General features: G+C 40.9%; 1 protein-coding gene across 13 annotated transcripts in view; it reads left to right on the top strand.

Moving 5' to 3' along the window:
• The window catches only part of ppfibp2b (PPFIA binding protein 2b), a 130,590-nt gene that overhangs the window by 34,327 nt on the left and 74,800 nt on the right, over positions 1-21,463 (top strand). For 11 of the 13 annotated variants that reach the window (XM_054777129.1, XM_054777124.1, XM_054777118.1 and 8 more), the window contains exons 2-3: positions 7,924-8,016; positions 18,575-18,774. In XM_054777129.1, coding sequence (XP_054633104.1) covers positions 7,935-8,016; positions 18,575-18,774 — 282 coding nt within the window. In that variant the 5' untranslated portion in view covers positions 7,924-7,934. Of the gene's footprint in view, positions 1-2,268; positions 2,333-7,923; positions 8,017-18,574; positions 18,775-21,463 lie in introns of those variants that run through there. The other 2 variants (XM_054777116.1, XM_054777131.1) reach the window with 2 other exon arrangements.

The raw sequence follows: 21,463 nt of genomic DNA, 5'->3' as shown, positions 1-21,463 counted from the left end.
ACAGGCCAAGTGTGAGGAGCTTATCTGTGAGTTTGTGGGGGCTGACTGTATTAAAAACATAGCTATAGTCTATAAATAACATTCTGACGTATGTGTCCTGGCCTTGTAGGTGAGAAAGGGCTGTGTGGATGGCAGTGTTGACTGCATCATCCGTGGACCAGTTCTGGGGGTATGCAAACTGTAGAGGGTCCACAGTGGCTGGGATGCTCTTTTTGATGTGGGTCATGACTATCCTTTCAAAGCACTTTATAACAATAGGAGTGAGTGCTAGAGGGCGATAGTCATTCAAGCAGGTCATGTTGCTCTTCTTGGGTACGGGCACTATGGTGGTGGACTTAAAGCAGGTCGGTACAGATGCTTGTGCAAGCGACAGGTTAAATATGTCAGCAAGCACATCAGCTAGCTCTGATGAGCAAATCCGAAGTGCAGGTCCTGAGATGTTGTCTGGGCCTGCTGCTTTTCATGGGTTTGTTTTGTTTAGAACCCTGCGCACATCAGCTGATGTCACCATGAGAGGTGAGTCCTGTGTGCTCCCCAAGTCCAGCCACCCTCTCTGCTCATCAGGAGTTTGGGTGTCAAAGCGGGCACAGAACTCGTTCAGCTCATCTGGAAGTGTGGTTTGGCTGGACGTGGCTACGCTACTCCGCTGTTGATAGTCTGTGATGCGCTGGAGCCCCGCCCACATGCGCCGAGGGTCTGAGGTGGAATAGTAGCCCTCCAGCTTCTGTCTGTACTGTCTTTTGGCCTCTCGTATGGATCTCCTCGTGTCATATCTGGCCTTTTTGTAGTCATCAGCGGTGCCCATGACAAATGCAGTCAAACGAGCAGTCTCTATGCATGTGCTAATGTAGCCAGTAACAGCAGAAGCATATTCATCCAAATCAACAGTACAATCTTCCCTCCCCGCTGCAGTTTTAAACACATCCCAGTTTGTGCAGCCAAAGCAGTCCTGAAGTACTTGATCAGTTTCTTCATTCCACACTTTAACTGATGTACTTACAGGGGGAGCTTTTTTAAGAAGTTGTCTGTATGTTGGATAAAGGAATATGGAGATGTGGTCGGCCTTTCCAAAGTGGGGTCTTGGAACAGCCTTCAAAGCACCTTTCATGTTGCTGTAGTCTTGGTCCAGGATGTTATTTTCCCCTTGTGGGAAAACTCACATGCTGGTAATATTTGGGGAGAACAGTCCTGAGGTTACAGTGGTTCAAATCGCCAGATATAATGAATACAGCGTCTGGGTGTTCGGTCTCTTATTTATCGATGACGTCATGCAGGAGGCCCAGTGCGCTAGTGGTGTTAGCTCGTGGTGGAATGTAAACAGCAGTTAAATACACAGCGCTGAACTCACGAGGCAAATAAAAAGGTCTGCATTTCACCATCAGCAGCTCAATGTCCTGCGAGCAGTGCTTTTCCATCGTCTGTACGTCTGTGCAGCACCGTTTGTTTATGTAAACACAGACGCTGCCACCTCTGTGTTTACCCGACGCCGACGTACGATCTCCCCGGTAAGCAACAAATGTTTCCAAGTGGATTGCCGAGTCCGGTATATCCTCCGTCAGCCAGGTTTCTGTGAAGGTGAGGACACAGCATTCCCTGATCTGACGTTGAGCTGTAATCCTTGCTCTTAGTTCATCCATCTTGTTTTCAAGACAGCGGACGTTGGCTAGCAGCAGGCTTGGTAGCGGTGGCCTAGTGGCTCTAGCTTTTAGCTTAGCATGCAGGCCGCCCCGCTTGCCTCGTTTCCGCCTCGACTGCTTTGCTCGCCGGGTATTCAGCTCACCAGACCCGCAGGCTGCTGCGTCTTCCCGACGTAAAAGAAAGGCAAAGTCGGAGAGGGTTCATGGTGAACCCAACCGATATGTAAAAGTGTCTCTCTGCTGTAATGTACAGCGTGAGTGTGTTGAATGTTCAATATGAACAATAAAATAACAATAAATATAAAAAAACGGGAGAGTGAAACAGAGACGTCTGCCACGGAGGGCGCCATCTAGCATATGGTTGTCACGTTCTACGGTGACACTTGTCGCCTGTTTTAGTTTTGTGCTGTTTTCCATTATGTTGTATGTTATTGCTGACCTCTCCTCTGTTTACTTGCTCAGACTGTGACACCTCCTGAGCTGGGCGGAGCTACCGGATCCCTGCAGCTGTGTTCAATCAGCTACCTTTTTAATCTCCTCACCTGCAGCCAGCCAGTGCTGGATTGTTCTCCATGTTGGTGCTTCCAGACCATGTGCACTTCTCCTGCTTACCTGTATTCTCCTGTTGCAGTTCTTCTCGCCACCCCAACCAGCTCAGTCCTCCTGCTGCACCAGACCTTCGTCCAGCTCAAGTGGTAGCTCCAGCACTCTTTTGTTCATAGCTGTCCTTGCTTTCTGCCCACGGTGCGCGCCTTAGTTTTTTGCACCGTCGCCCTGAGTTCCTGTTTTTTGCCTCCTCTGTTGTTCATTAAATATATTTTGAACTTTTGGACTAATCCCTGTGTCTGCATTTCGGGATCCAAGCAACACGGCTCCCTTAGCCTGACATGGTAACTGGTACGTGGTAATGGTATATGGTAACTGGTATATTGTATATAGTGACTGGTAACTCATATATGGTAACTGGTACAGAGCAATGGTATATGGTAACTGGTATGTGGTAATGGTATATGGTAACTGGTACATGGCAATGGTATATGGTAACTGGTATGTGGTAATGGTATATGGTAACTGGTATATTGTATTTAGTAACTGGTTACTCGTATATGGTAACTGGTATATGATAAATGGTATATGGTAACTGGTATATGGTATATAGTAACCTGTATATAGTAAGTGATATATAGCAATGGTATATGGTAACTGGTTTGATGGTATTAGTATATGATAAATGGTATATGGTAACTGGTATATAGTAATGGTATATGGTAACTGGTATATAATAAATTGTATATGGTAACTGGTATTTGGTATATGGTACTGGTATATGGTAACTGGTATATGGTATATGGTAACTGGTGTATGGTAATGGTATACAATGGTATATTGTATACAGTATAGTAACTGGTTACTTGTATATGGTAACTGGTATATGATAAATTGTATATGGTAACTGGTATACGGCAATGGTATATGGTAACTGATATATGGAAAATGGTATATGTATATGGTAACTGGTATGTGACAATTGTATGGTATACAGTGACTGGTATATGGTAACTTGTATATAATAATTGGTATATGGTACTGGTGCTTCTCAAATAGTGGGACGGGCCACCCTGGGGGAGGCATGGTGAACTGTTGGAGGGAGGTGGGAGATGAGAGGCAGGGAGGACTTTCAATATTAGTGCAGACCTGCCATTATGTATGAATTTGTTGCACTCAGCATGAAATTTGACTCTTTAATATTCTTCACTGCTCTCCATTTTGTTGCATTTGGCTGGTATCAGTTTTGAGTTCAGTCTATACAGTACAGATAAATAGATATCATCAGTTTCTCAGTAGCATTTCAAATTGGGGGGCGAGGGCACAAAAACATGCATATGGGATATGGTGTATGGTAACTGGTACAGTATATGGTAATGGTATATGGGATATAGTGTATGATAACTGGTATATGGTGAAGGGACATATACCAGGAGGCTGAGAGATGTCAAACACACAGTCCAATAGGCACAGATAGTGAACACTGTTGATCGTTAAGAGCCAGGTGCGTGTTACTTTAAGAAAGCTGTCATCATGTTACAGAAACAAACAGGTTTTTCTGGAGTGGAACTTGGAAAGGGGTGTGTCTGTTTCTTCATGCAGCATAACCTGCTAACCTAAGAATAACTTAGGGACGCACATGGCCAAAAACACACTGGCCAAATATTCCTCAATTCACTTGAGCAGGAATTGTTGCTAAATACTATGGCTGCAAGTACAAGATAGATGCAGTATACTGTACGGTACATACTTCCTTGTTGTTTTACTACAAGAAAATGACGTCCAAGGCAGCAAGGCCTTCCCTAACAGGTATGACTGGGATGTCCAGTATTGGCTTTTCTGCCGATATGTCCATATTGTCCAACTCTCAATTTCCAATTCCGATATCAACCGATACCAATATGTGTAAGATAAATGTTTTTTAAATCTTTTAAGTAATATATTATATCCTATGGATATGGACTTGTCCCCGTCAATACGTGTTAATTCAAGCACATTTTTACCTGCCATGAGAGCGAGGTCCCGCATCGGTGTGATTCCCGTTTACCCATTGAGGAAAGAAGTCGTATCGAGGCAGTGGGACCGGGGCTAAGACCAAAGCCAAGCGGCTAGCGAGGAAGTGGAGAATATTTTCGCTTTTAGAAAAGAAAATGTTTTCAAAGCACAAGAAGTGTACATATTCTGTACAGCACGGGTGTACAAACCTTTTTTCAGCAAGGGTCACATAGTGAAAAATGAAAGGATGCAACTTTGTCTTGGACCAATAAAAAAGTAGCCATGGGCTGCAAATGGCCCCCTGACACCCCTGCTGTACACATTTTCCTAGTGGATGACAAAGAGCAGAGACCACTAATAAAAGTCTTTTACAACAATTCAGCGAACACGGTCGACACACACACACTTGATGCAAGATACACACACAGGTTGTGTAGATTGTTGCTCATAGCAGTTTGTGTTTTAAGGGGGGGGGGTCATGTATCAGCACACACAAGCAGAATTGTGCCAAAGACTGGATTTTCTTGTTTGCATGCATTGTCATCACGCACAAACACACAAAAGCGCCCAATGTGTGTATACGCACAAAGAGAGGCATTTTTCTTGTGACAAGGTCATCTTTTGTCACAGCGATGTTGGTCGAGTCATTCTCTTGCAGGCACCCACACGTCGTCCCTTAAATGACTAACACGCACATTTGTCCAAAACTGCAGTAGTGCATGCAGCGTGGTACGCTACACGTTTACTTTACGGCTTTGAGGGTGGACAAACATGGGATCATCATCGGCCCGCAGCACGTTCTACAAATATCATTCAACAAGTGAAACAGGAAATAAATTCAAAAGCAAACAACAGCAAAAAGGCAAAAATCAGCAGTAATTTTACCACAATAGAGTCAAAATGTTAAGCAAATAAATTGTAATTTTACAAGAACGTCTGAATGTTATTAGGAAAGATAATGTCATTTTTGTGGAAGCCTCTTTCTGCCACTGAAAAAAAAAACAAAAATCCCAATGGTAAATCGAAATTATGAGATAAAAAGTCAGAACTATGAGATTTAAAAAAATTGAAATTGAAAATGAAATTATGAGATACTAACTGCGCATGCGCCGAGTGCCATGTGACAAAGGTTCCAGTGAAAATGGCGGCACGGTGCAGTTTAAAACTTATCATTTCCGCTTTTTACCTCATAATTAGGACTTTGTATTTCATAGTGTCGACTTTTAGCTCATTATTATGACTTTCTTATCTCAATTTCAACTTTCTACAGTATCTCATAATTATGGCTTTATCTCACCATTCTGACTTTTTATCTCATAATTATGACTTTTGTATTATAATTATGACTTTTGTCTTATAATTACAACTTTCTTATGTCATAATTATGACTTTCCTATCTCATAATCGTGACTTTATCTCATCATTTTGACTTTCTACCTCTATAATTATGACTTTCCTATGTCATAATTCAGACTTTTTATCTCATACACTCAACAAAAATATAAACGCAACGCTTTTGTTTTTGCTCCCATTTTTTATGAGATGAACTGAAAGATGTAAAAATTTTCCACATCCACAATATCACCATTTCTCTCAGATATTGTTGACAAATGTGTCTACATCTGTGATAGTGAGCACTTGTCCTTTGCTGAGATCATCCATCCCACCTCACAGGTGTGCATATCAAGATGCTGATTAGACACCATGATTAGTGCACAGGTCCCTAGACTGTCCACAATAAAAGGCCACTCAAATGTGCAGTTTTATCACACAGCACAATGCCACAGATGTGGCAAGATTTGAGGGAGCGTGCAATTGGCATGCTGACAGCAGGAATGTCAACCACAGTTGTTGCTCGTGTATTGAATGTTCATTTGTCTACCATAAGACGTATCCAAAGGCGTTTCAGAGAATTTGGCAGCACATCCATCACCTCATGCTGCAGCAGGATAATGCACGGCCCCATGTTGCAAGGATCTGTTCACATTCTTGGAAGCAGAAGAACGTCTCAGTTCTTGCACGGCCAGCATACTCACCGGGCATGTCACCCATTGAGCATGTTTGGGATGCTCTGGATCGGCGTATATGACAGCGTGTGCCAGTTCCTGCCAATATCCAGCAACTTAGCACAGCCATTGAAGAGGAGTGGACCAACATTCCACGGGCTACAATTCACAACCTGATTAACTCTATGCCAAGGAGATGTGTTTCACTGCATGAGACCTCCTACCCCTCCCAATTAAACCAAACTGCACATTTCAGAGTGGCCCTTTATTGAGGACACACCTGTGCACTAATGATGGTGTCTAAGCAGCATCTTGATATGGCACATCTGTGAGGTGGGATGGATGATCTCAGCAAAGGACAAGTGCTCACTAAAACACATGTAGACACATTTGTCAACAATGTTGGAGAGAAATGGTGATATTGTGGATGTGGAAAAAGTTTTACATCTTTGAGTTCATCTCATAAAAAATGGGAGCAAACACAAAAGTGTTGCGTTCATATTTTTGTTGAGTGTAATTATGACTTTCCTATTTCATAATTATGATGTCAATTTTGACTTTTTAATCTCATTATTATGACTTTACTATCTCATAATTCTGATTTTTTTATCTCATAATTTGGATTTTTTTAAATCTCATAATTATGACTTTGCTATCTCATAATTCAGATTTTTTTATGTCATAATTTGGATTTTTTTTAATCTCATAATTATGACGTTACTATCTCATAATTATGACTTTTTATCTCACAATTTCCACTTTTTGCCTCATAATTATCACGATGCGTCTTGTAATTTTGATTTTTTTACCTCACAATTTTGACTTTTTAATCTCATAATTATGACGTTATCTCGTCATTCTGACTTTTTTTTTCTCATAATTATGAATTTTATCTCATGATTCTGAGTTTTTGTCTCACAATTTCAACTTTTTACCTCATAATTATGACGTTGTCTTGTAATTTTAATTTTTTACCTCAAAATTTTGACCTTTTAATCTCATAATAATGACTTTACTATCTCATAATTCAGATTTTTTAATCTCATAATTTTGATTTTTTAATCTCATAATTTCAATTTTTTGCCGAATAATTATCACGATGCATCTTGTAATTTAGATTTTTCACCTCACAATTTCGACTTTTTAATCTCATAATTATGACGTTATCTTGACATTTTGACTTTTTATCTCATAATTATGTCCTTCCTATCTCATAATTCTGACTTTTTATCTCACAATTTCAACTTTTTACCTCATAATTATCACGCTGTGTCTTGTAATTTTGACGTTTTACCTCACAATTTCGACTTTTTAATCTCATAATTATGACTGACCATTGGGTTACTTTTTTCTTTCAGTGGTGGAAACAGGATTCGATACGTTGTAGTAGCATCAAGTTAACATGGTCGAGAAAAAAGACGTTTTTTTAAAAATTGTAAAATTATGAAAAACAAACGAAACAACAAATAAATTTTTCAATTTTGGAAAATTAAGTCTCAAAAAAAGTTAGAAAGTCAAAATATCATGGGAATAAAGTCATAATTCCAAGATGTACAAGAATGTTGAAATAGCATTTCTTCACAGTTTTTAAAGGTTTCAGTTTGAAGTCAGCAGCCTTCTGAGTCATTTCCTTGCAGGGCAAAAATGTGACACTCTGTGGAAGAGCAGCAGAAGAAGCTATCATTGTAGTCGTGGTGGTTACTCAACTTATTGACTGCACTTTTCATCCCTCCATTCAGTCTGAGGTCTGATGTTAGCCACGGTTACCATGGAGACAGAGGCCAGTCACATGCTGGAGGCAGCCTTGGAGCAGATGGATGACATCATTGCAGGTATGATGCATTTCATCAACTTTGGATTGTTTTTTTTCTTTAAATCGGTGTTTCATATTTGATGACATGACGTACCATATTTTCCACTTGAGACATTTTTCACGTGTCCTTTGATTTCTAGTCATGTGCACGTCTGTGGGAAAAATTAGGGAGTCTTCAAATATTGGAGCACTCGACGATTCAATTCAGAAGACAACTTAATTAACACATGACATTAATTATTCAGACCTTGGGCAAAAGTATCACAGTTTCACGGCATTATAATGACAGCTCCAAAACATGTAATTTTGAAATATCTTTATTGAAAAGAGAGAGAGAAAAGTCAACTCAAAGCAAGTCATTTTTAAAACAGAACATGATGAGAGTGGAACATATGAATTAAAATGAATAACAACAAAATAAATGACTTTTTTCTAAAGAAATAATAAATGCTATAATTATATGTCTACAATGTGTAATTGTGAAATATCTTTATTGAAAAGGGGAAGTCAAAAACCATATCATAGAACACCATAAAAGAGCAACATATGTATTTAAAATGAAAAACAAAAAATCTATGAATTCTTTCTAAAGAAATATGAAATTATTATTATAATTCCTGCTTTAAAATGCGTAATTTTGAACTATCTATTTGAAAAGGCAAAAAAAAAGTGAAGTCAAAAGAGTCATTTTTACAGCATACCATAGATTCAAGATTCAAGAGATTAGAGAGAGTTTTATTGTCATGTGCATGGTAAAACAGCAGTTCTACTATGCAATGAAAATCTTATTCTGTTAATTCTCCCAAGAAAAGAAAAGAAAACACAAGAAAGAATAAGAACATAAGAAACATAAATACCAATAAATTAAGCAACAACAACAGAAGAGACATTAATACAAATAAATATACAAATAAATAAGTAAATAAATAAATAAAGTGCTATGAGTGTGTGTTGCGTGTGGCGTGTGTGAGTGCTTCGTTGAGAAGCCTGATGGCCTGTGGGTAAAGTTTGCCAGCCTTGTGGTCCTGGACTTCAAACTCCTGTAGCGTCTGCCTGACGGTAGGAGTGTGAATAATGAGTGTTGTGGATGTGTGCTGTCCTTGATGAGGTTGTGTGTTCTGCGTAGGACTCTAGTTTTATAAATGTCTTGCAGTGAGGGGAGGGCTGCCCCAACAATGTTCTGTGAGGTCTTGATCACCCGCTGGAGTGCCTTCCTATCACGTGTTGTACAGTTACCGTACCAAACAGTGATGGAGGCGGTAAGGACACTTTCCATAGTGCATCTGTAGAAGCAACTCAGGATTTTGGTGGACATGCCAAATTTCCTCAGTCTTCTCAGGAAGTACAGTCTCCTTTGGGACTTCTTCATAATTTGTTGGGTGTTGTGAGACCAGGTGAGGTCCTCGCTGATGTGTGTGCCAAGGAACTTGAAGGTTTTCACCCTCTCCACCTCAGTCTCATCAATAAACAGGGGTCTGTGCGGCTCCTTTTCCCTTGTTCTTGGGTCGATGATCATCTCTTTAGTCTTATCTGTATTGAGAAGGAGATTGTTATCACGACACCAAGCTATGAGGTCCGCCACCTCTCTTCTGTATGATGTTTCAACACCACCAGTGATCAGTCCGATGACTGTAGTGTCATCCGCAAATTTAATGATGCTGGTGTTGTTCTGGGAGTCCACGCAATCGTAGGTGAAGAGCGTGTAGAGGAGTGGACTCAGTACACACCCCTGTGGGGTCCCAGTGCTCACAATTCTTGAGCTGGATGTGCGATTGTGGACTCTGACTGACTGGGGTCTGCCTGTTAGAAAGTTAAACACCCAGTTACAGAGGGAGGGAGACATGCCAAGTGTGAGGAGCTTATTTGTGAGTTTGTGGGGGCTGACTGTGTTAAAAGCAGAGCTATAGTCTATTAATAGCATTCTGACATATGTGTCCTGGCCCTGTAGGTGAGAAAGGGCTGTGTGGATGGCAGTGTTGACTGCATCATCCGTGGACCGGTTCTGGCGATATGCAAACTGTAGAGGGTCCACAGTTGCCGCCGGGATGCTCTTTTTGATGTGGGTCATGACTATTCTTTCAAAGCACTTCATAACAATAGGAGTGAGTGCTATAGGGTGATAGTCATTCAAGCAGGTCACGTTGCTCTTCTTGGGTACGGGCACTATGGTGGTGGACTTAAAGCAGGTCGGTACAGATGCTTGTGCAAGCGACAGGTTAAATATGTCAGCAAGCACATCAGCTAGCTCTGATGAGCAAACCCGAAGTGCACGTCCTGAGATGTTGTCTGGGCCTGCTGCTTTTCGTGGGTTTGTTTTGTTCAGAACCCTGCGCACATCAGCTGATGTCACCATGAGAGGTGAGTCCTGTGTGCTCCCCAAGTCCAGCCACCCTCTCTGCTCATCAGGAGTTTGGGAGTCAAAGCGGGCATAGAACTCGTTCAGCTCATCTGGAAGTGTGGTTTGGCTGGACGTGGCTACGCTACTCCGCTGTCGATAGTCCGTGATGTGCTGGAGCCCCGCCCACATGCACCGAGGGTCTGAGGTGGAATAGTAGCCTTCCAGCTTCTGTCTGTACTGTCTTTTGGCCTCTCGTATGGACCTCCTCAGGTCATACCTGGCCTTTTAGTAGTCCTCAACGGTGCCCATGACAAATGCAGTCGAACGAGCACGTAGCTTAGCCCTTACATCACAGTTCATCCACTGTTTTTGGTTAGGGTATTTTCTGTAATACTTGGTGGTGGTAACAGTCTCTATGCATGTGCTAATGTAGCCAGTAACAGCAGAAGCATATTCATCCAAATCAACAGTACAATCTTCCCTCCCCGCTGCAGTTTTAAACACATCCCAGTTTGTGCAGCCAAAGCAGTCCTGAAGTACTTGATCAGTTTCTTCATTCCACACTTTAAGAGCTGTACTTACAGGGGGAGCTTGTTTGAGAAGTTGTCTGTATGTTGGATAAAGGAATATAGAGATGTGGTCGGCCTTTCCAAAGTGCGGTCTTGGAACAGCCTTCAAAGCACCTTTCATGTTGCTGTAGACTTGGTCCAGGATGTTATTTTGCTCGTGGTGGAATGTAAACAGCAGTTAAATACACAGCGCTAAACTCACGAGGTAAATAAAAAGGTCTGCATTTCACCATCAGCAGCTCAATGTCCTGCGAGCAGTGCTTTTCCATCGTCTGTACGTCTGTGCACCACCGTTTGTTTACGTAAACACAGACGCCGCCACCTCTGTGTTTACTAGACGCTAAAGTCCGATCTCCCCGGTAAGCAGCAAATGTTTCCAACTGGATCGCCGAGTCCGGTATATCCTCCGTCAGCCAGGTTTCTGTGAAGGTGAGGACACAGCATTCCCTGATCTCACGTTGAGCTGTAATCCTTGCTCGTAGTTCGTCCATCTTGTTTTCAAGAGAGCGGACGTTGGCTAGCAGCAGGCTTGGTAGCGGTGGCCTAGTCGCTCTAGCTTTTAGCCTAGCATGCAGGCCGGCCCGCTTGCCTCGTTTCCGCCTCGGATGCTTTGCTCGCCGGGTATTCAGCTCACCGGGCCCGCAGGCTGCTGCGTTCTCCCGGCGCAGAAGAAAGGCAAAGTCTGAGAGGCTAAATGAAAGTTCATGGTGAACCCTGCCGATGTTCAAAAGTGTCTCTCTGTTGTAATGTACTGCGTGAGTGCGTTGAATGTCCAAAATGAACAATAAAATAGCAAAAACTAGAAGAAAACGGGAGAGTGTCACAGAGACGTCTGCCACGGAGGCACCATCTTTGATCCATAGAACACCATACCATAGAACACAATGAGAGTAGAACATATGTGTTTAAAATAAGTAACCAAAAATAAATGAATTCTTTCTAAAGAAATACTAAATAAATATGATAATTACAGTTAAAAATGTGTAATTTTGAAATATCTTTATTGAAAAGGGGAAGTCAAAAACCATTCAGCTACAAAATGCGTAATTATGAAGTATCTATTTGAAAAGACAGAAAAAGTCATGTGAAAACAGTCATTTTTACAGCATACCATAGAACACGATGCGAGTGGAACACATGTTTAAAATAAATAAATAACAAAAAATTAATGACTTCTTTCTAAATAAATAATAAATGTTAGAATTACAGGTCTGAAATGTGTAATTTTGAAATATCTACTGTCAAACCTGTCTTAGCGGCCACCTTTATAGAACGGCCACCTGCCTATAGCAGCCACTGAAAAGTCCCCCGCAGCAAATGTACATGTTATTGACCCTGTGTATAGCAGTCACCTGTCCAACGCGGCCAGCGGCCACCCATTTTGTCTCCCTTGGTCAATATCTGACCGCATATAGCGGCCAAAATGCCGACTCAAGCAGAAGCTTCATGCACGAAAAAGTTTTGTTTTTTAAGCAATGAAGCTGTCGTGTGTAGACTTTAATTACTGAGTCGTAGGTCGACATAAAAAAGCCGTCTTCTTACTTTGCAATGCCGCCCTGAAAAGATTCAATGACGGCCAAAACCGTACTCTTCCCACTTTGCAATGCCATGAATAGATGGTAAAATAGCCCAAACACCTGAATAAAACATCTAAAATATCACTTATTGCCAACTAAGTAGAGATTAGAAGCCCATTCAATAAGAAAGGAGCGATGCTATTGTTAGTTTACGACGATCTTCGCACCTCCTCCGCACTCAATTGTTCACACACACACCCATTCATGACTGCTTCAAGCGTATCCTGTACATATATCCTCGGGTTCCTTCACTCAAATTTGTATTTCTTGCTTTTAAAATCCGTGTTTTTAAAAAGATCAAAGATGGAAATTTGTGACGTTCTGCAGGACAGGAGCAAGCGTCCCCTGTCCTGCGCTCTTATTTTGGCGGGCTGTGCCTTCTCCGGGGAGGAAGAGGCAGCCGCTTCATGCCTGGTGGCCGCGCAGCTGCGGTCAATTAACATTTGTGGCTGATAAAAGACCAGCGCCGCACATTCGAATGTGCGGCGCTGGTTCATTGTTGTTATTGATATTACTAGTTCCCTCAGCGGAGCTGTTACCTAGATTTACCTACCTGTTTATGTGTCAACAGAGCGTTTCCCCCTATGTCTCTTGGTTTTGCTCCAGTCTTTTTGTGAATACATGTTCATATGTGTGCACACAAATTCAAAATGGCCACCAACCTGTCTATAGCGGCCACCTGTCTGTAGCGGCCACTTTTGCCGTTTCCCTTCAGTGGCCGCTATAGACAGGTTTGACTGGATTTGAAAAGACAGAAAAAGTCAAGTCAAAGCAGTAATTTTTACACCATACCGTAGAACGCCATGTGAGTGGAACATAAGAATTTCAAATAAATCACAACAAACAATAGAATTCTAAATAAATAATAAAGAAATAAAATGCTGTCTACTGTGGCTAATCCTGCAACTCAAGTCACAACACAATAAATATTTTCTTAGTCAAAAAAATAAAATCAAGCAAAATCCAAACAAATGCAATCAAATGGCTACACAAAGAATGATTTTAAAGAAGGGTTACGTTATTATGTCATCATGGTGAATGTGCAGGTCACACTTTTCCACAAACGTGCGTTGGCGGGTCATGTGATTGTTGTTAGTCCACATTTGGTGACACTTGATGTGAGCAATATGTCCACCCCACGACGCGCCGCTCCAGCACCAGCGCCTTTTGGCAACGAAAGCCGTGGTTTCGACACGTCAAAGCCCCAGTCCCAACTGCCAAGAATAACACGGGACGTGACGAATTAGTATTTCCACGTCGTGGCCGCACTGGACCGCCACTTTCTCTCATACTACAGGAACAGTACGACGCAAAATTGGGATGGTTTTGAGATGGTTAGGATTAAACAATAGAAGCACTGTAGAGTTAAACAATAGAAGCACTATTGCTTGAACTTTGTACAGATAGGTTACTTGACCTTGGGGGTATACGGTGAAAGTGGCTCCACAAACCCAGGCTTTGTGCTCAAGATGCAACTCAACAAAACCTAACATCCACAATCAGACTTAACTGGTCCCGCAACGGTGGTTATCAACTTAGTGAAGTCCTGTTTTCGGCTTTGTGCTAAGTGCGCGTTCACGTAAAAGGGGGCGTCTGACGTAATATTATTCTACTTCCGCTGAAAAGTGAAGCCAGCCCAGCCAGCGTATTTTACAAAAAATGAGTACGTAATTATTATGGAGCGTTATGAGGAGTTCCCAGAGGATTGTGACCGCTAAAAGCATGCGCTAAATGCGCAAGCTAACACTGATTATTATTAAAACTATACCTGCGGTACTACTAGTCTTTTCATTTATCAGCGCTCAACATTTCACAACTTATCCATTTAACACTTATCCATTTAAAATGTAAATACACTGGAGCAACAACTTTAGTTTTTGATGTATATTTTCATGAAATATTTGAATCTGCTGTATCTCGTTGTGACCACTAGATGCCAATGTTTGGTGTTGACTTTTTACTTTTGTTTTTCCTTTTTAAAATATAACAAGTGTTTTAATGCAGTTGATCGATGCCTTAGAGTGTTTATTCCTCCAGCAAATATTGTAATATAAGAAGACTAACAGGCTCAGTACTCACGCAAGGACTCCTATGACATTTGCCTCTGCTAACATGAATTATTCATATTTCATATTGCATTTTATTTCTGGTGCTCGCGTGACCATATCTAGCGCATTTCCTCGGCTGAAGGTCTATTGTTGTGGAATATTGAGAGGCAAACGGAGGGGGAAGCGCTCCGTTGTTTATCTCTTTAACAGTAAAATTGTGTTTCGGAGCAATAACAGTGACGTGGGTGTCCAAGACCCTTGCCTTATTTGGATGTGCCTCATGACTGAAAGCACAGTTTAGCAGAACATTTTGGAATCATGTAACATCTGGAAAACATCACCTACTGTAAGTCACGTAGCCCTCATAAGTTCAATTGGCGTTCACAAAAGAGAAAGCGTCATCTGGAGTTTACAGGGAAAGAATCATTTTACAATATATTCCCCGCTTTGGGGGTCCCAAACCCCCAAAACAAACAAAAATGTCTCTTGGACCAGTCTTGTCCCCTTTTTCATATCAAAGTGTCCTGGCACCATTTCGACTTGTCTGTGGCAAAGGCAAAGTGGGTTGTGAGCAATGTTTTGGCTCACATTGTCATTGCCCAGAGATTTATCGTGCCTCTGTAAGAATGGTGTTGGCTGTTTTCGGTCCCTTTCTTCAACCACCCGCCGATGATCAGCACGACGTCATCTGAAGGGACCCTTTACGATGAGGGGCCTCTTTTGCGGAGACGAGTTAGTGACTTGGCACGTCACATGAAGGAGGATGGTGCCCCTTCACTCATCGCCAGCCTTCTGGATAGGCGTCTCAGCTCTTCCCCCTCAAATTCCACAACACTATCTCACTTATAGATGGATAATACCATCAGGGAATGCTCTTTTTAAAGGTTGTTTTTTTCCACGTCCCCTCGGGAACCTCGTAGTTAAATAGTAAAATAATGTATAGATAATACTTCCATGAATAAATAACCTTTTTTTGTCTTTTGTTATGACTGAAAGAGCCATGACAAAGAGGCTGAAGAGGCGCTTGCAGCTCTGGAGCCGCAAGTTGCCTACCCCTGGTCTAGGGTCTGTGTGTGTCTTCTAATTGAAGCAAGCTGCAGCAAGCAGATAATGGAGGAATTCTGCAAAGTTTAGTGGGTTAGCGAGCTGTGTTGAGTGGAAAGCCGGACTTGCATGTTCAGGGAAGTTAGCCTTCTTTCGAAGCAGCTGTATCGCCATGCTAACTTTTTTCCATGACTGTATATGATTAAAGTTCTGGAATCTCACTACGAAATACCATCATGTCCTCACTTTAGCCAGAAACTTATACAAGCACTTTATGAAAAAGCTGAAAGTGATGTCATCAACGAGCTATCACGTGTGCCCGCTTTTTCACTTCCAACAGATGGTTGGACTTCACGCGCAACAGAGAGCTATTTAGCTGTAACTGTCCATTACATTTCGCCACAATGTTTAAACAGTTGTTTAAATATTATTATACACTAAGTCCCCAATTAACAAACACAATTGGTTCCAGACGACCGTTCTTAAGTCGAAACATATATTAGCAAACGAATATTAGCAATGATATAGGTACTACATGTACGTGTATACATATACAGTATATGTGTATGTATGTAAATATGAGTTTGGATACAGTAGTAATATTAAACCAGGATAATGAATGAAAAAAACAATAATAAAAGTGATATAATAATACGTAATGATAAATGTTATTTACCTTTGAAGAGGAGTGGTCGAGCATACGTCGTTGTGGTGGAGGAGGAGGAGGAGTTATTGAAGAAAGGACAAATGGTGGTGGTGGTTAGACTCTTCTAAAAGAGGTAGTTCAGGGGAAACTACTGAGGTGGAAGGAATTGGCGATGAAGGTGCAGACGAAGGTGTAGGCATTGGTGGCAAGTCACATGGTGACGACGGTCCAGGAGTAGCAGATGTCCGTTTGAAGAAGCTTTTAATGGAAGTTTGTATGGTCTTCCTTTTAATGTAGCACGCGCTACATTTGCCATTTCCTCGCCACCGTCCAACTTCCTGATGATGGCCACCTTTGTTTCCAATTGAAATTGCTTGACCTTTCCTGCCACTACTACTAGCACTTGGACTCGGTTTATCAGCCATGATAACGGATAACAAACGTCTCTGTAAAGTATCGAATGGGGTACAAACGGCGTGCTCCGAGATGTTATCAGCGACAAGTGCAGCGGCGAACTGAGAAAGATCGCGCGAGAGGGATGCTGCTACCCACCATTCGTAGCGGCGGAATGGCACGCAATACAAAAATGGCGCCTTTGTATTTCGCAAAAATGTAATATAATAATATAAATATATTTAAATAAGTAAAAATTGTAATATATACAAAATATTTTTACAATAAAATAAAAAATGTAATATTTATAACATATTTTTACAATAATTTAATATACATTTACTGTTACATTTACAATAAATACAATAATAAGTACAAACAAAATTAACATTACTAACAAAAACAACTTAAAATATATATATTTTTTTTATCAAAAAGACAATCTTTCTTGCTAAATGTATTTGTTGTCAATATTGACAGAAAACCTTTTATTTTTTGGTTGTCAAATCCAATTTAAAATGACTATTTTTGTATTACTTATTAATGAAAAATGTATGTAATAATTAATGAATGGATTTCTAAAATAGAATTATATAGAGTGGCCCTCTGAGGATAACCATAATTGCGATGAGGCCCACGGTGAAAACGAGTTTGACGCCCCTGCCTTATAACGTTCAGAACTCTGGGCCACACTGCAACACAGTAGTTAATACAACTCACAGCTGGTTGCCACTTCACTCCCGCCACCCGCAAAAAGAAGAAGTCGCAACACCACCATGCAGACATGTCCACGCTTTAGCAGTTCCCCCTCACTTTGCCCGGACTGCTGTGTCATGGTGCGGGGAGCTTGCACGGGAAGTGCCGCTCCAGTGCCACTGGTTGTTTGCACTCGGAGCTGTCAATAATTTACTATTGCGTTAAAGAAAGTTTGTAAAAAAATGTCATATATTCTAAATCACACCAAAAATTTATCTATAACCATGTCAAATGATTAGTTCTATCATTAAAGTATTTTGCACGCCCATTTTTTCCAATTTTATCTTTTATTGGATGGGCTTTTATTGGATGAGGGACCTGACTCACAGAGGTTTCTCACAAAAGCCAAACAGTAGTGTTGGTCACGCTGTGTAATAAAAACATTAATTCAGCAATACTTTGCAGTATTTTTAATGCTTTGAAGAGCTATTCTCATAACCACATTCAATTCCACAATGTTTGGAACAAAAGCTTATTATTAAAAAAAAAATCAGTATCGGATCGGCAAGACAAAAAAAAAAAAATCGGATCAGATCGGAAGCCAAAAATGTGGATCGGGACATCCCTGGTGTATACAGCCATAGAACCCAATATTCTGCGTGCCTTAAAAGATCAGTCACAATGGTCTAAAGTGGGAGGTACCGAAGGGGTTGTCTTTTGAAAAATGGCTGTTATTTAAAGAGTTAAAGTGGGCTTTGTTTTATTAAAATTGTACACAAAGGAATGACTCAAATAGGCCACACTCTGTGTGTTGTCTTCTGTTGTGATCACGGGTAAAATTTAAAAAGACGTCGGTGGCTCTTTTTCCTTAGTCTAAGAGGAGACAAAATGGCTCTTATGATGGTAAAGGTTGGCGAGCCCTTCCTAGACTGAAACCAGCTGGCAACACTTAGCCACACCACCTGATACACCTAGCGGAACGGTCCCACCCCTGTGAGGGTGGAACCTGAGGGTAAGATATTGAGCCGTTACTTCCTGCTTTGGGGCTTCAGCCCTGGACTGAACCCCTCTGCTGAGCTTTGAGACATCTTCCAGACAATGGCTTCACCAAAGATTGTGTCCAACTGATCTCTTCTCAGGACAAATGAACTCTGTGGTATACCTTGAAACCGGTCACTGGCCCATGCCAAGCTGTGTAACTTTGTTAAGCTTTGTAACTTTGTTCGAACTCCAATCAAGCACACCCTATGACCTTTGTATCTTCAGGTTCAAAAGCAGCAGGACGGGAGTTTTCCAACGGCGTCTATGATGACCTGGGCTCCAGTCCGCTATGTGTCGTCCGGTTAGCCGAGGACCTCAAAGCGGGCTTGGAGCTCCAGCCCAGTGAAGAAGACAGAGAGAAGCTCAGAGCACAGCTGCCCACAGAAACGGCACAGGCTCTCCTGGACTGGCTTCACGGTGGAGATGTGAGTAGCATTTGTACAGCCGGGATCGTTAATGGTGTGACCATTTGACCATTGCGTGTGACTTCTTGAAGGGTCCCTTTATCAAATATGTTATCCATCCATCCATTTTCTATACCGCTTCATCCTCATTAGGGTCACGGGGGCATGCTGGAGCCTATCCCAGCTGACTTTGGGCGACAGGCGGGGTACACCCTGGACTGGTCGCCAGCCAATCGCAGGGCACATATAGACAAACAACCATTCACACTCACATTCATACCTATGGACAATTTAGAGTCTCCAATTAACCTCACCTGCATGTTTTTGAAATGTGGGAGGAAGCCGAAGAATCGAACCCAGATCTTCCCGATCTCCAGGCTGTTCCTGTATTGGCCAACGTGCTAACCACTAGACCACCGTGCGGCCCAAATATGTCATATATTGTTTGTAATTATGTTCTGCATTGTTCCATTTTTGAAAGCCAACAATAAACGGCAAAAATGACGTTTATAGTTGAGACAAGATGGCTCCTGCTGTGCCATGATTGAGACGGACATGCCATGGCCTAGATTGAGTTAAGGGGGGGGGGTTATCCTCTCATTCTGTGTAGAAGTGGTAGGTTTTGGGTTTCTCTGTCTTTCCTCCCCACTCTCTTTGAAACAGTTTCCTAAGTTTACACTAAGTAAGTTGGAGAGGCTAACTAGTTAGCTTGCTAGCTTGCTGTGCCGTCTGTTATGTTCCTGCAGAGATCCCAATGTGATGTAAAGAAAAAATAATAGGAGTGTAAAAGTGACTATAGGGGTGTTATTTAATGTCTACAGGGCTCTAATCATGTTCAAACTCGTATGTGTGTTTTTTGGAATTGTGTTACATAGTGCTCCGCACGGTGGTCTGTTGGTTAGCATGTTGGCCAACACAGTAACAGCCTGGAGATCTGGAATCTCCCTTGGGCATTTCTGTGTGGAGTTTGCATGTTCTCCCCGTGTGTGTGGGGGGTTTTCTGGGTACTCCGGTTTCCTCCCACATTCCAAAAACATGCATGTTAGCTTCATTGGTGACTCTAAATTGTCCATAGGTATGAATGTGAGTGTTTGTCATTATGTGCCCTGCCATTGGCTGGACACCAGTCCAGGGTGTACCCCTCCTGTCTCCCCAAGTCAGCTGGGATAGGCTCCAGCATACCCCCATGACCCTAAGGAGGAGAAGCGGTATAGAAAATGGATGGATGGATGTTACAAGGTGCATGCCATCGATGGTATTTAGATGCTGTAATCATGCTTTAGCATTGAAGGTAACCTGGCCTGAACGTTTTGGGATACAGCCAACGTATAAGGATATCTCCTACGCTACTCGTGAGTGTTAACGATGCTTAGCAGTAAGACGACTTGGCGGGAGCTCTAGGTCCAACAGCTAGTAAATGACAAACACTTTTAAACATAGGAAGCGGCATGGCAAGAATGCACAGAATTGCTAACAGCGTTACAGAAAGCACAGTACACAACATTCCACATGGAACATACTACAGCAAACCACGCTGTACGGCTTGCCCATCTCATTGGTAGTTTAGCTTGCGAGCACAATTTTCTTTTGCTGGCTCGAATTTAATGCGTAATCCCATGTTGTGTTAAGTTGTTGTTGTGTTTTATTTTATTTTATTTTATTTCATTTTCTTTCATTTCATTATATATATTTTGTTTTATTTCATTTCATTTGAACTTTATTTTATTTTATTTCATTTTGATGTTATTTTCCTTGATTTTATTTTGATTTTATTTTCTTTGATTTGATTTGATTTGATTTGATTTTTTAAATTTTATTTCCTTTAATTGCATTTTTATTTTATTTTCTTTGACTTCATTTCATTTTATGTTATTTTATGTTATTTTTTGTTCAGTATATTTTGGGTTAGTTCATTTCATTTCTTTATTTTATTTTATTTCATTTCATTTCATTTCAATTTTGTTTTATTTTTGTTCAGTTTAGTGTTAGTTCATTTTATTTTATTTCATTTTTAAATTTCATTTGAAATTTTCATTTTAAATTTATTTGATTTGATTTTAGTTACGTTTAGTTTAGCTTAGTTCATTTAATGTTATTTCATTTTTTATTTTATTTTTTATTTCATTTCATTTCATTTGAATTTTGATTTTATTTTATTTTATTTCATTTTTTAAATGGTCTTTCCTTTCATTTTATTTTATTTAGTTAAGTTTAGCTTAGCTTAGTTCATTTTATTTCATGTTTTAGTTTATTTTCTTTCATTTTCTTTCATTTAATTTTATTTTATTTAGTTAAGTTTAGTTTAGCTTAGTTATTTTTATTTCATTTTATTTAGTGTAGTTGAATTTAGTGTAGTGTGGTGTAGTGTAGTTGTATTTAGTGTAGTGTAGTGTGGTGTAGTGTAGTTGTATTTAGTGTAGTGTGGTGTAGTGTAGTTGTATTTAGTGTAGTGTAGTGTAGTTGTATTTAGTGTAGTGTAGTTGAATTTAGTGTAGTGTGGTGTAGTGTAGTTGTATTTAGTGTAGTGTGGTGTAGTGTAGTTGTATTTAGTGTAGTGTAGTGTGGTGTAGTGTAGTTGTATTTAGTGTAGTGTAGTTGAATTTAGTGTAGTGTAGTGTAGTGTGGTGTAGTGTAGTGTAGTTGTATTTAGTGTAGTGTAGTGTAGTTGAATTTAGTGTAGTGTAGTGTGGTGTAGTGTAGTTGTATTTAG

The sequence above is a fragment of the Dunckerocampus dactyliophorus genome, chromosome 5 (assembly GCF_027744805.1).
Source record: "Dunckerocampus dactyliophorus isolate RoL2022-P2 chromosome 5, RoL_Ddac_1.1, whole genome shotgun sequence".
Lineage (NCBI taxonomy): Eukaryota > Metazoa > Chordata > Actinopteri > Syngnathiformes > Syngnathidae > Dunckerocampus > Dunckerocampus dactyliophorus.
The sequence above is the reverse complement of the archived record's forward strand: the minus strand, read 5'-3'. Positions and strand labels throughout refer to the sequence as shown.